We start from the raw sequence: 13301 nt of genomic DNA, 5'->3' as shown, positions 1-13301 counted from the left end.
TGCGTTTAGTATCTTTAATCAGGGGAAATAAGGAATGTTCCTATAGGCTTTCAAATAATAAACCCTTACCTCAAGAAATACTGACCGGATTATAAACGCGTGTGACAACTTATTCCCGCCGCTCTTATATAGTAGGCTACTAATATGGGAAATAATTACTTGACATTAGTATAGACGTTCATAACTGCGTGACATTTGTACGGAGAAGCCGTTAAATAGCACTCGTGAGACGTGACATTTCAATTTATTTCTAAATTAAAAAAAAAATAATAATAATAATCCCATCATGCATTTGTCATGTGCCACTAATGTAACAGATACAAACTGAATCGGATTAGGCTGAAAATAAATTAATGCAATATAATCGTGACAAGATTAAATGCTATCCTAATACTTTCAATTGGTTGCTGTATGTGATATAATAATAATAAAAAAAAGATTCGTGCGATTCCTTGTACAGCCAATAGGTGTCAGTAGCTGACAGTAGGTGGTCGTTTTTAATCAATCGTTCCTCCGCGCCGGTAGGGGGCGCTGGTGACGCGCGCTGCTCGGGAGAACGAGCCTCAGAAGAGTGAAAGGCGCAAAATCCCGTGTGCTAGCATCGTCGGCTAGCAGTAGTGAGTTACAGACGGCATGGACTGGTAAATATTACGTTTATTGTAGTGTTATTGGCGTACGAGCGATGCCTGATTGTTTTGGTTACTTTGCTTGCCGCGCGGTTTGCTTTAATTTGTGTTATCTTAAGAACGGCTCCGCATGGCAGTTAACGCTGTCAACGAGAGGAGATAAAACACAGCTTTTTATTCATTATTTATTGCTGAACATACGTGACTTTGGCGGTGTTTTATGTAAATACAGCGCTGACGGGACTTTTACGTTGTATAAAACGACTGCTGGTACTTTAGTTGCGTTTTGACAGCGCGTACCTAGTTGATAGCTGTGTTTGTTATGCGAATAGGTGTGTGTGTGTGTGTGTGTGTGTGTGTGTGTGTGTGTGTGTGTGTGTGTGTGTGTGTGTGTGAGAGAATATACAGTAGTCAGAAGAATCCGTGTTCAACTGCGTTTGTGGGCATGTATCATGAATAACCTGATGTTGTGTTGTTGATGATAATGTGTTTGTGGTGCTTGTCTGTCTCGCAGGAGTCAGACCTGGTTGAGTCCAGTGGTTCGGGACACCGAGGTGACCCGTGCTGCCCGCAGAAAGAGTTCACACAAAAAAGTCGCATGTATCCTTCCTGAAATCATCAAACGTTTAGTTGCAGGTGGTTTTCAAAGCAGCATAAATGGCATTGTCAGTGGGACGAAATGCATGCATTTTGGGAGTACTGTTTGAGCTATTAAGCAGCTCTACGTAATGATGGTGCTGTTTAGCTCAAAAGCTAAAAAAAAAAGCTGCTGTACAGAACACATTAGTGTTGATATCCAGCTCAGTTAAAGTCAAGTTCTCACCTGGCAGTGTTTTTGGCAAAACATGTTTTTTTTTTTCCTTTACGGTGTGTTCAGTCCCGCTGTCACAGGATGAGACTCCTGGCACCAGCACTACTCCTGCTAGACCACTGCTGCGCCAAACACCTGGATCTCTCCTTAAACAAACTTGTAAGTAAACAGCTTTTGCTCTCTGTATATGTATATATATATATATGTGTGTAACTATATAAATGTTACATGTAAATGTTTTAAATATATATACTGAATGTGTGTGTGCATGTATTTATGTATACATAATAAATACAGTACATATAAATATAATATGTAAACCAAACTCTTTCAGTAAATAATTTAAGTACAATAAACTTTGTTTATGTGAATTAGTGTTGTCAAATGATAAATTTTTTACAGTCACCCCGAGAAGTGCCCTCAGGAACCCAGATGTGTCTGCCATCCTCGGCACAGGAAGCAGAACTCCTCGTTTTGGTAACACACCCCGTACTAAAGGCAGTCTGAGCATGGTGAGAGACCAGAATTCAGTATCCTGACTATACGTATCTTGTTTGGTGTCAGCTGTAACCATTTTGCCTGGGGCCTTTTGTTTGTTGGCACTTCAGAACTTGGACGACAGCGATTGGACGAACAGCCTTTACCCGTCTCCTCTGTCTGGGCTGGTGGACGCCAGCTTCACTGAGGATGTCAGCATGAGCGCTCTCATGCTGAAGGAAGACGATCCCGGAGAGTCCGGTAGACGATCATAATAATCACCACCACCACCACCAACGAAGTGACGGGTTTACGTGATCTACAACTCGCTCTCACTTTTTCTTTTCCTAGCTTCTCTCAGTTTGTTTCCCGATTTTCTGCAGTCCTATTTACGTCACGCGTCCACAGACGTGTTCGATCTTTTAGAGGAGTATGAGGCTCTCTGTCAAGATAAGGTACGTGCCTAATACCTTAAGAGTTTCGTTGCTTAATTACAGAACAACTAAATGTTTTGAATGGTAGCTAAACGAAAATGTTGCCGTGGCAGATTTGTAATGCGCTGGCCTGTTTTGCAGGTTAGTATGTTGCAGAAAATGGTTCTTCGGTCGGCCCCTGGTCAGCAGAAATCCTCCAAGACGGTCAGCATTACCTGGTTGCTGCAGCAAGAGATGGTGACCTGGAGACTCATCACTTCACTGTACAGGTACGGCGCTCTCACACACTGCTGTGCAGCGCTTTGAAATTAAGAAATGAATCATTTTATCGTGCAAGGATGCATCGCGCTGATCAAAAGTGACAATAAAGGCCTTTATTTTAAATCTCTATTCATTGTTAAATCCAGAAGAAGATCGTATCACGGTTTATTTGAAAATATTAAGCAACACAACTGCTGTTTACTTGCTTGAATATTGTTATAATTCTCTCATACAGAGACAGAATCCATACCGTTTTAGAGGAAGACATCATGATGGATATAACTGTAAGTGCATTTGTGTTACACCGTACTGAAAACAGGAATGTTGTTGCAATAATTTGCGATAATATTGTATTTGATGTGCATTTAGAGACCATTCTTTTACTGCATGATTCAATCTATTAAAATACATTTAGAATCATCATAAATTTGCATTTATGCAACTTCATATAGTTAATCAAATTACCTTGCTTACAAATGCTAATACATTTTTTTTTTTTTTTTTATTTCAGTAAACATTGTTAATAAACACCATATTTCCTGTTTGTGACAGTGTTTTGTACTTGAATTAATCAGTTGTTTAAATTATTAATTTCAATTGCAATGTCTTGCTCATTAATAGTAACTTGCTGCCACCTACCTGTAGGTTCAGTTTGGCATTTTTAAAGTGTCCTTTTATTATTTAAATCGTTTCAAATCTAAATATTACATTGTATCTGTTTAATGTATAAAAACATTATTCATGTTTTTGAAATTGCAGGTTAAGTGCATTAATTTCCTGCATTAAAATACAATATTTATGTATTTATGTAAATACATAAAAATCTAAATGCCACTTCAGATGCAGCTTCTGTTTCCTCTGCATTGCAAAGATGGATTTCGTTGTTATTGATGTCATTTGCTTGCTAACAGCTTAAATGCCTTATTCTAATTCACTGGTTAGATGCAAATAATGCACACTTTATAAAGGTAAAATGCCCGTAAAGGTTAAAAATCTATTCACTTTTTATTTAGTAATTTTTTTATCAGCGTGAACTGACCACAACACGGAATATTAAGAATATCTAAAACTATAGGAGCACAGTAACACACAGCAAAATCCTATAAAATATAAGGAGATTCTATTTCTTAATATTACTCTCCCCTAAACGCAACATTAGTCAAGCAGTAAAAATCATCAGATTTATGATTAAATGGTAGATACACAGTCCACAGTAAACAAACAGTCCTCAAACGCTCAACATCACAAGGTTACATCGTTCCAGTGCCACTTGGTGAGATATTTTGTGTTCATTGCCGTGACATTCATGTGGTTGTATTTTCTCTGGAGATGCCCACTGAGAGTGAGAAGGTAGTAATGGAGCAGTTCTTCCAGAAGGGCAATATGGTGCGACAGAGCCAGGTACACATGCATCCATTTACACTCATCCGGCTCGTTTCTGCATGGGAAAACCACTTTGCTCAGTATCGTGTGTGTGTGTGTGTGTTAAGCTGGTGGTGGATTGGTTGGAGAGTATCGCCAAAGATGAAGTTGGAGACTTCTCTGATAACATTGAATACTACGCCAAATCAGTATACTGGTGAGTAATATCACTGCTTATCGATATTTTTGAACATTTCAGAAATCAGGTTTGAATACAAGATCTTTTATGGAGCATTGTTTGTGTTTAGGGAGAACACACTGCACACCCTAAAGCTGAGGAGGAATCAGTCCAGCGGTGGTTTCAGCAGGCCGCTGGTCACAGAACTGGATCCCGATGCTCCTATCAGACAGAAGAGACCGCTGGCAGACCTGGACAGAGAGGACGACACCCGCCTGCTCAAAAACCTCTTTAACCTCATACGAGCCGGCATGACTGATGAGGTGGGTTTTCTGAAAGGGACTCTTGTGAGGGATGGGGGATTTAGAGTCGAAAACAAATATTTGATCGCATGTAATGTTTGTGACCAAACCAGAACAAGAATCATTTTTGTATATCGTTTTGCTCCAGGTTCGGTGTTGACAAATCTGAGCACTTTGATCATTTTTTCTTTAGAAGCAATGAACTGAATACTGAAAATGTCCCTATGTATCTTTGCTTCTCTGTTTGTGTGTGTGTGTGTGTGTGTGTGTGTGTGTGTGTGTGTGTGTGTGTAGGCTCAGAGGCTGTGTAAGCGCTGTGGTCAGGCCTGGCGTGCTGCCACTCTGGAAGGCTGGAAACTGTATCATGACCCCAACATCAACGGAGGTCAACACGCTCGCATACTAACTACATTAATATTGCTCGTTTATGTTAAATGTGACTTAAGGGGATAGTTGAAAATGTAAAATTCTGTTATGATTTAGTCACTCTCCTTTTCATTAGACTTTAATTCATACATATATATTGTGTGTGTGTCACCCGTCCTTTATGGCTCACGGCGAGAGTGGGTGTGTTCGTGTGAGGGGCGTGGTAGCACACACCTGAGGGGGATTTAGCCTTGTCACCGCTACATTAATATTGCTCGTTTGGATGTGTAAATGCGACTTACATCAACGAGAGCGCGTCAACATAGGCTGTGAATAATGCTACATTACCTGGATTGCTCGGAACGTGACTAATTATGATAATTGGCGCCCACTGTTAATAATAATATCTGATGGCGTCATCCCATCTACGCTGGTACCCATGCGGGACGGAGGAACAATGACTCGCTCCCAGCCACCAGGAAGGGTAAGTGGCGCTTGCGTTTACTGTCATTAGGTGGCTGGTTGAGCATTCCTTTCCGGTTTCTCTGTCCCGGTAGACAGAATTCATACTCCGATATATATAAGGTATATGCGTACCGCCTGACATATATCGGCTGTATATATGTATCAAGCTCAATAATACTATTTTCATGCGTGAAAACCAAGAAGGTTTGTATTTGTTAAGAATGACGAAGAATAAATGAATCATGGCAGAACTCTCCCATTGATTATAAAATATGACTATATAAATAAGGCACTAACTTTCAACCTTTCATAGCAGATTTTTATTTGGACACTCAAACACTTATTTTGTATTTTTAATGTTAAAAAAAAGCCTTCCGAGGCCTGACGCCACGCCCACTGTGTCTGTCGTTGGCTCCTCCAGCAGTTAATAATACTATTTTCATGCGTGAAAACCAAGAAGGTTTGTATTTGTTAAGAATGACGAGAATAAATGAATCATGGCAGAACTCTCCCATTGATTATAAAATATGACTATATAAATAAGACACTCTCTCCATCTCTCCATAACTTTAGTGATTCATAATTTACATGGTCAAACACCTTGTTTAGCAATTTTAATGTTTTGAAAGCAGTTATTTTTAACCTGGCATGTTAAAAATGTAACTAGAGTAAATACATTTTATTTCTAGTTATCAATATTGAATTGGTAACAATGTGTTCTTTTGTGAGTGCAGTCTCTTAAAATCCAGGCATCACATTTGACTGAAAGTCGTGGTCATTCATTGGTCAGTTGGAGTGAACTGTGTGTGTGTGTGTGTGTGTGTGTGTGTGTGTGTGTGTGTTTAGGAGGTGGAGAGCTTCAAGCGGTGGAGGGGAACCCTCATCGAAGCGTGTGGAAGGTTTGCTGCTGGAGAATGGCAGAGGAGGTGAGGAAACACCGATTTAGGGCAACGCTGACAGTAATTGGAATTAAAAATGTCTCTTTTTTTTCTCCTTGTCTTTAAGTGCTCTGCCATAGCAAAAACATGTTGTCTTTTATAATACAGTTTTCATGCGCATTTTATACATGAGAAAATATAAGCTTTATAAATACACCTTGTGCTCGGTAACATCAAGTCTTGAAATTAAAAATGTCCGTGCTTAACACACAGCTTCTGCGAATGTGTGAGTCATTTTGTTTGTCATTCTGAACGATTCTGCCTTGTTTTGCTGTTTCAGGAGCAGCTCAACAAATACGAAAGAGCCATCTATGCCGCACTGAGTGGAAACCTCAAACAGGTATATGGTCGTTGGCTGTTTGTACGCCGTTTTCTTTCCTCTTGTTTTTAGTCATCATTTGAATATGTCCTCCTCTCCTGCAGCTGTTACCCGTGTGCGAGTCGTGGGAGGACACCGTGTGGGCGTATTTCCGGGTGATGGTGGACACTCTGGTAGAGCAGGAAATCTGTTCTTCTGGTCTGGGCAGTGAAGAGCTGGAGGAGTTGCCCAGAGAGTTCCTAGAGGCCAAGTACGACTACAAACATCCTCTGTTTTCCATCTTATATGTGGTCTACTTATAAGTGATCAATTCCATCATGTGGCTTTTTTTTTTTAGTTGGACGTTGGAGAAAGTCTTTGAAGAGCTTCAAGCTACAGAATCCAAAGTAAGAGTGAATGAAGGTTTCCTTTGTAAAAGACTAAACTTGTGGACTCTGATCTTTTCACACGTTATGTTGACAGAGAGTTCTGGATGCAACCAAGGAACATTACCATTTGATTCAGAAGTTCGTTATTCTTGGAGATCTTGACGGTACTCTTCAAGAATAGATATTTGGAAAAATCTCACCTATTCTATTTGAAAGGTTGTTCTTAAGTTAAAGTTTAACCTGTGTTGAAAGGTCTTCTGGAGGACTTCAATGATTGGTTGGGAAGAAGTACAGCTTTGCCGGCTCATCTTTTGCGCTTCATGTCGCATTTAGTGTTGTTTTATCGCAGTTTGGGCATGCAACTTAAGGTATGTAGGTTATATGCCTCACATTTCTGTTTATCTTATTGCTTGTACAGATAAATACATAAAATTTGACACATCGTGGTCTGTGTTTTTCAGGAGGAGGTGTGTGTGGATGTCCTGAAGGCCTACATCTCGCTTTTAGTAAAGGAAAAGCAGGTGGATCTTATTGCTTTTTACGTCAGTCACCTTCCTGCTGACATGGCCGTGTCAGAATACGCTCAGTTCCTGGAGGAAGTCACCGAGACCGAGCAGCGCAAACACTGTCTGGAGCTGGCAACGCAAGCAGGTGAGGCCGAACGGTCTTGCATAACGACGGAAGAGTTTATTTTGCAATTATGACAGAGCGAGCGTGAAATGTTTATCACGTTGTTATTACGCACTTATTACAGGTTTGGACGTAGCAGCAATCACAAAAACCGTAGTAGAGACCATCAGAGAGAGAGACACGGATGAGTTTGCCCATCACGATCTGACCCCTTCACTGGATACAGCAACTACAGCGGTAAGTAAAATAAATCCGAACTGTGCTCATTTACACGTCTACATCCAGTTAGCAGCAGAGTTTTCATGTATTCACACAGGAGGATCAGCAGAAGATCGATGTCATTGACTGGCTGGTGTTTGATCCCGCCCAGCGAGCCGAGGCCCTTAAACAGAGCAATGCCATCATGAGGAAGTTCTTAGGTGAGATTAATCGCATCCAAAAGAAACGTTTTTGTTTACATAATATATATGAGTGCTCTGAATATTTATATAAATGCATGCACTATTAAAAAAAAAGTTTATATACGAGTTACATTTACGCGTAATCTGTAGTCTTTATTAATGGTTTTAAATTTTTCTGAATGTAGTAATAAAGTGCATTTTCCAGTAACTACAGTCATTTATACCATTCAAACTTTATAGTTTAGTTTATCCTTAGGCCTAAGTGAAGTCAGTTAGCTTAGACTAGCAGCATTGCTCTTTCGTTATCTAGTGTTCCTCTTTCGCTGTAGCATCTAAGAAGCATGACGCCGCTAAGATGGTCTTCAACAAAGTCCCTGAAGACTCCATGCGGGAGATCTACCGCCAGTGGGACGAGCAGGGCATGGACACGCCCCTTCCCGCAGAAGCCTCGAATGCTATTCGCGAGCATCTTTGCATCCGTGCCTATCTGGTGAGGATTGTTTGCGCGGCGCTGAATTCAGTCGCTGTACCGACTGTCGTTAAAAGCGGAGCGTTCTTACTCTGTGTGCCCCCCGCAGGAAGCTCACGAAGCGTTTAATGAGTGGTTCAAGCACATGAACTGTCCTCCAGTGAAACCCACGGCCCCCGCTCAAGCCAAGTTTACAGAGAAGGTGGCCCATGAGATGAAAGAAGCGGAGTACAAGGTCAGAACAGGCCGTCCTCGAAAGCTCAGACGACTGCTCCGCGGCGAACGCCTCTGGCTTTTATCTTTAATGGCTTTTCTTTGTCGCTTCCTCCAGATAGAGCATGAGAACTGGCAGGGCCGTCTGGGAGCGCTCACCGAGGACGTGAAGGAGAGGATCTATAATGTGCTGCTGTTCGTAGACGGGGGCTGGATGGTGGACGTGAAAGAGGTGAATATGCTCTTCGTTCATTTAATGCTTTGTCAGGCGCTATAATTGAACAATTACGGCGAACAAATGCATTTTTGAATGCGTCCTGGATTCACTGTGTGCTTGCGTCTGCGTGTGTTTTCGGCAGGACACCGAGGAAGACTCTGAGCGAGCTCACCAGATGGCTCTGCTGCGGCGCTTGTGTCTGCCCATGATGTGTTTCCTCCTGTTAACCGTACTGCAGCGCACCGAGCGCCACCAGGAGAGCCTGCGCCTGGCCGACATCGTCGCGTCGGACCAACACCGACTCTATGAGGTGCGACGTCTGAGTTGTATAGAGAGAGCGATCGTAAATATGTGACCCCGGAGCGCAAAAGTAGCGTGGGTATATTTGTGGCAGTAGCCAGCAATACGTTGCGATGCGCCGAGTGAAAATGTCTTTTTTTCAGTGCAAAAAATCGTTAGGATTTGTATTTTTAGCTCCTTCAGATTCCAGATTGTCAAATAGTTGTATCTCGGCCAAAATGTCGGCTACCAAAACATACATCAAAAGCTTGTTTATTTAGCTTTCGGGTGATGCATAAATCTAAAAAAAAAAAGGTTTTGTTTTGTGTGGGTCACGGATAGACATGTTTATCGCATATCAGTAAGACTGTATTGACAAAATTGTCTAAAAAAGAAAGGAGGCCCTTTGGCGCCCTTTGTATTCGTCCCGGTGTGTGTACGGGCCTCGACTGCTCATGTTAAATATGATGCTGTCTTGTTTTAATGTTCATTCGTCTGACCTGTTTTTCTCAGGTTTTCTCTAAAGACGAGCTGCAGAAGTTTCTACAGAAGATGAGGGAATCCTCTTTACTCCTGTTGGACAAAGGCCTGGATCCACTTGGATATGAGATTCAGCCCTAGACACCGTTTGTTTCTCATTCTGTTCACGAAGAAAAAAAAAAGCTTTGTAATTTTGTATTTCAATAAAGATTAACTGTTTTGGAGAGGCTTGTTTTATGAGTCACACTGATCTTTCGTCTTTCTTCTACAATTTCTTCTTATATTTAATAACTTGCACGAGCGTATTCTACATCCTTCATCCTACCCAATACCTAAACTTAGCCAACTACTTTATTAGCTAATAAAAGCCATAGTTAATGGTTAGTTGATAATGATAATTTTACCTTAAAATAAAGTGACTGCAAAAACAATACCATTTAAGAAGCATGTACTAAGGTTTTTTTTACATCATACTCATCCAAGAAATTCAAACCAAGTACATTTTTCATGCAAAGGGAAAATACACCAACATTAGGTTTGTGAATGTGCTTTATTGGATTGATTTTCACACTTTTTTACTCCAATTAATATATTTTAGGGTAAGTATATGTAGAAAAAGGTCACGTCTACTTTCTAGGCGTAAGAGTGCGTTTTCTGTTAGTTATTTGCCATCAGTTTGAGTCTATTTTATGCACATTGTATCCCAGGCAAACGCTTTTTACAGCAATTCAGTTCATATTTAGTTTTGTTTCTTAAATAACCTTTTCTTGCGTAGACGTGCACGTTAGAGGTTTTCTAAATAGGAAATGGCCCCGAACCTGTCCGGACTGAATCTCAAATCGATTCGCTCAAAAGAACCGATTGAAAAGAATGATTCGTTCTCTTTTTTTTTTAATCGAGACAACGGGGCATCGTTAGTTCCCATTATACACAGCTGGCAGAAAACTCTAGTCACACGACTTCACCGCCGCTTTTAGTGAACTTTTCCAATCATAGTACAGACAGTGAAGTAAATACAAAGGCCGCCGACGCCCGTATTATTGGAAAGTCTTATCGCACTTCTCCAATGGAAGCGAGTTCATCCGTCAAATCTTAATTAAATGACACAAGCTCCGTGAGAAGAAAGCGTTCGAGTCGTGAGAAGACACTAAAGCGATGGAGGACACCAAAACCTGAAGATGGCACACATCTCGCGGAGCACCTCCGCCTCGGTAAGGTTTTCACTGACCTTCGCGCTGACTACACAAACACATTTTACAAACACGGGGCTGTGATTGTGTTCACTCAGACTGGCTTGTGTCGGCTGTATTTGATTTAGCCCACTGTATTTATTTGCACAGCATGAATTATGCAAGTGCTTTGAATTCTTTGACGGTGTTGACCCAGTCAATATGGTGCAGTCGCGCCAAATTGAAATAAATGGCTGCTTTGACCTTGTTAGATTCTTGTCGTAAAATTTGCTCTGGTTCACTGGTCATGTGTTGTTGTTTTTTTTGGTTTTGCTTTTTAAAACACACACACACACACACACACACACACACACACACACACACACACACACACACACACACACACATGTTGATATGGATTTTAGCAGCATAATTATAATTCAAATTTCCAAGGAGGCCGCTTGATAACTTTACAGATTAATTTACGAAAATAGGTTCATGTTTTCGAAAATTAATCGTAATGATCAGTAAACTCAATTATCGGTTTCCCAAGGAAGAGTGCTGTTTGTTCTGAAGTTATTGAGCAGCTTACTGTAATGTGCTTTCTCTATTTTTGTAACAACCGAACAAAATCTCAAGTCTCACAATAACGATGTAAAAAATCCATGACATGCGGAGTGAGAGTCTTGAATGTTACACCAAATACGTGATGATTTTATATATAAATATATTATAGCGCTTTTATGACACAAGAATAAATCAAATACCAAATTTAACTTACACAACACTCAGAAAAAAAGGTACAAAACCTGTCGACTTTAATCTTGTGCCCTGCACATCTGTTTCAGTAATTGATTGTACTCTTATTTATTTGGTCGTGTCATGGCCAGCGCTGAACTTGAGTTTACAAGCATGTCATATGAGTGATGTACGGCTTTTATTGTTTCGCACGGTCACGTTATTGCACCTGAACTAAACTCTCTAGGTACTTTGATAAAATGAAATTTTATAACAAATATATGAATATAATAATGTTTAATATCCAAACTGCCATGTGACTACCCTTATAATTTAGAATTCTTTATTAAAAGTGATAAGGGTGTTTTTTTTGTTCTATTATCTGTTAATTTTCAGGCACAGGAGGAGAGTCAGTGTCTAATATGGTGCTTAACACTTCATAGTATTTACTGCTTCTCTGCTGAGTTCAGAGTTCTCAGAGTTCCGTCACTGTTGTGACATCATAATGGAAGCAGCACTAAACTGCTGTCCTGACTGATTGTCTTCTGTTGGTGTGTTAGGAGTGAAAGGATCAAAAGCTGCTTTTGTGACTTTCTGCAAAAACTTACAAATTACAAAATTACAAATACTAAATTCACTTGCACCGTTCAGTGTCCACAATGGCGCTGTTCGGCAGTGTTTTTAGACAACTTTTTGAGCGTTTTGCTCACATCTTGCGCAGAAAGGAAACCCCTTTGAGTGCACAGCAGTGTGCAGCGCAAGAACGGGCGGCGATGGAGAAAATTCCTGAGGCTTCGTTGACGAAGGCGGGCGAGAATGAGGCCTTCGACTTGACTGCCAAAAACAAGAAGCACAGGAGGACACGCCGCCAGGTAACTTACCTGAAAAAATGCTGTAGAATCATTTTTCACTCGGACACTTCTAGTAAATTTCACAATCAATTACAAAAAACATCAACACACTGAAATGGTATTGTCTTATATAATGTACTCTTTATTCACATACTTTTGAAGGTGAAGAGAAAGAAGGAGAGAGAGAGCAAGGCTGACAAAGAAAGAGAGCTTTGCAAGGAAAAGATAACGGATGGAGGACATGGGCACCAGGAAAAAGGAGAGTCTGCCGCTGAGCCACTTCTTGCGGAGGTCAAACCTCTGCAGATTCTGGTTAGGCCTCCAGAGAGATCTTCCTTCCTTCTGAAGACCCTAGAAGGAGATCTTCTGGAGTTTCCCACCATCTGTGAAAAACGCCTCCACCTCGCATCAGGCCCCTGCCGCTGGTGACCAAACCACCCATGGATCCTCGAAAGCCAGGTCCTGCACCAGAGGAGGTGTCTCTGCCACGTTCTCCTCCTTACGTGAGTCCTCCCAAACAGCTGGCGGTCGCTCCGAGCCCCGCTCCGGCGTCTAATGAAGACTCAACTCAAGTGAGTCCTCCCAGCCCCGTGGACTCTCTCACTCTCGTCGACATCGAAGACGAGGAGACCGAGTACATGGAGTACACAGGAAGACCTATCAGGCCTGTGACTTCCCCAACTCTGAAAGCCCCGACTGCTTCAGGCTGACATGAAACCAAGACGGATGAATGCTTGGTTGGAGAGTGACAGCGAGGAGCTGGATCTAGTGTGGTCATGTGAAGTGGTGGAGATCATGGGGTGTAATGAAGAGGATGATAACCGTGATGAAATGGGAGACGCCAAGGCAATGGAAGGGCATCTGAATGACGCCTCTCACAAAAAGGAGGAGCCAAAAAGCAAAGGAAAAGTGGCATCTTTTCTCTTCAGCTGGGCAGAATGGAAGGC

The 13301-nt window shown here is 41.4% G+C and overlaps 1 protein-coding gene across 1 annotated transcript; it reads left to right on the top strand.

Annotated features, from left to right (window-relative positions):
- Positions 1-524: 524 nt before the first annotated feature.
- On the top strand, positions 525-9820 carry nup107 (nucleoporin 107). The gene is made up of 26 exons (XM_043237927.1): positions 525-641; positions 1141-1226; positions 1504-1596; positions 1840-1949; positions 2046-2175; positions 2266-2369; positions 2490-2617; positions 2845-2893; positions 3939-4010; positions 4100-4188; positions 4280-4472; positions 4746-4836; positions 6129-6208; positions 6501-6560; positions 6644-6789; positions 6877-6925; positions 7002-7071; positions 7160-7275; positions 7369-7558; positions 7662-7774; positions 7854-7956; positions 8268-8428; positions 8517-8642; positions 8739-8852; positions 8980-9147; positions 9630-9820. Exons 1-26 carry the CDS (start codon positions 634-636, stop codon positions 9735-9737), a joined length of 2757 nt encoding a protein of 918 aa, XP_043093862.1. The 5' UTR covers positions 525-633; the 3' UTR covers positions 9738-9820.
- The last annotated feature ends 3481 nt before the right edge of the window (positions 9821-13301 follow it).

This window comes from Puntigrus tetrazona, chromosome 4 (assembly GCF_018831695.1).
Source record: "Puntigrus tetrazona isolate hp1 chromosome 4, ASM1883169v1, whole genome shotgun sequence".
NCBI lineage: Eukaryota > Metazoa > Chordata > Actinopteri > Cypriniformes > Cyprinidae > Puntigrus > Puntigrus tetrazona.
This window is presented reverse-complemented; position numbering and strand designations above follow the sequence as displayed.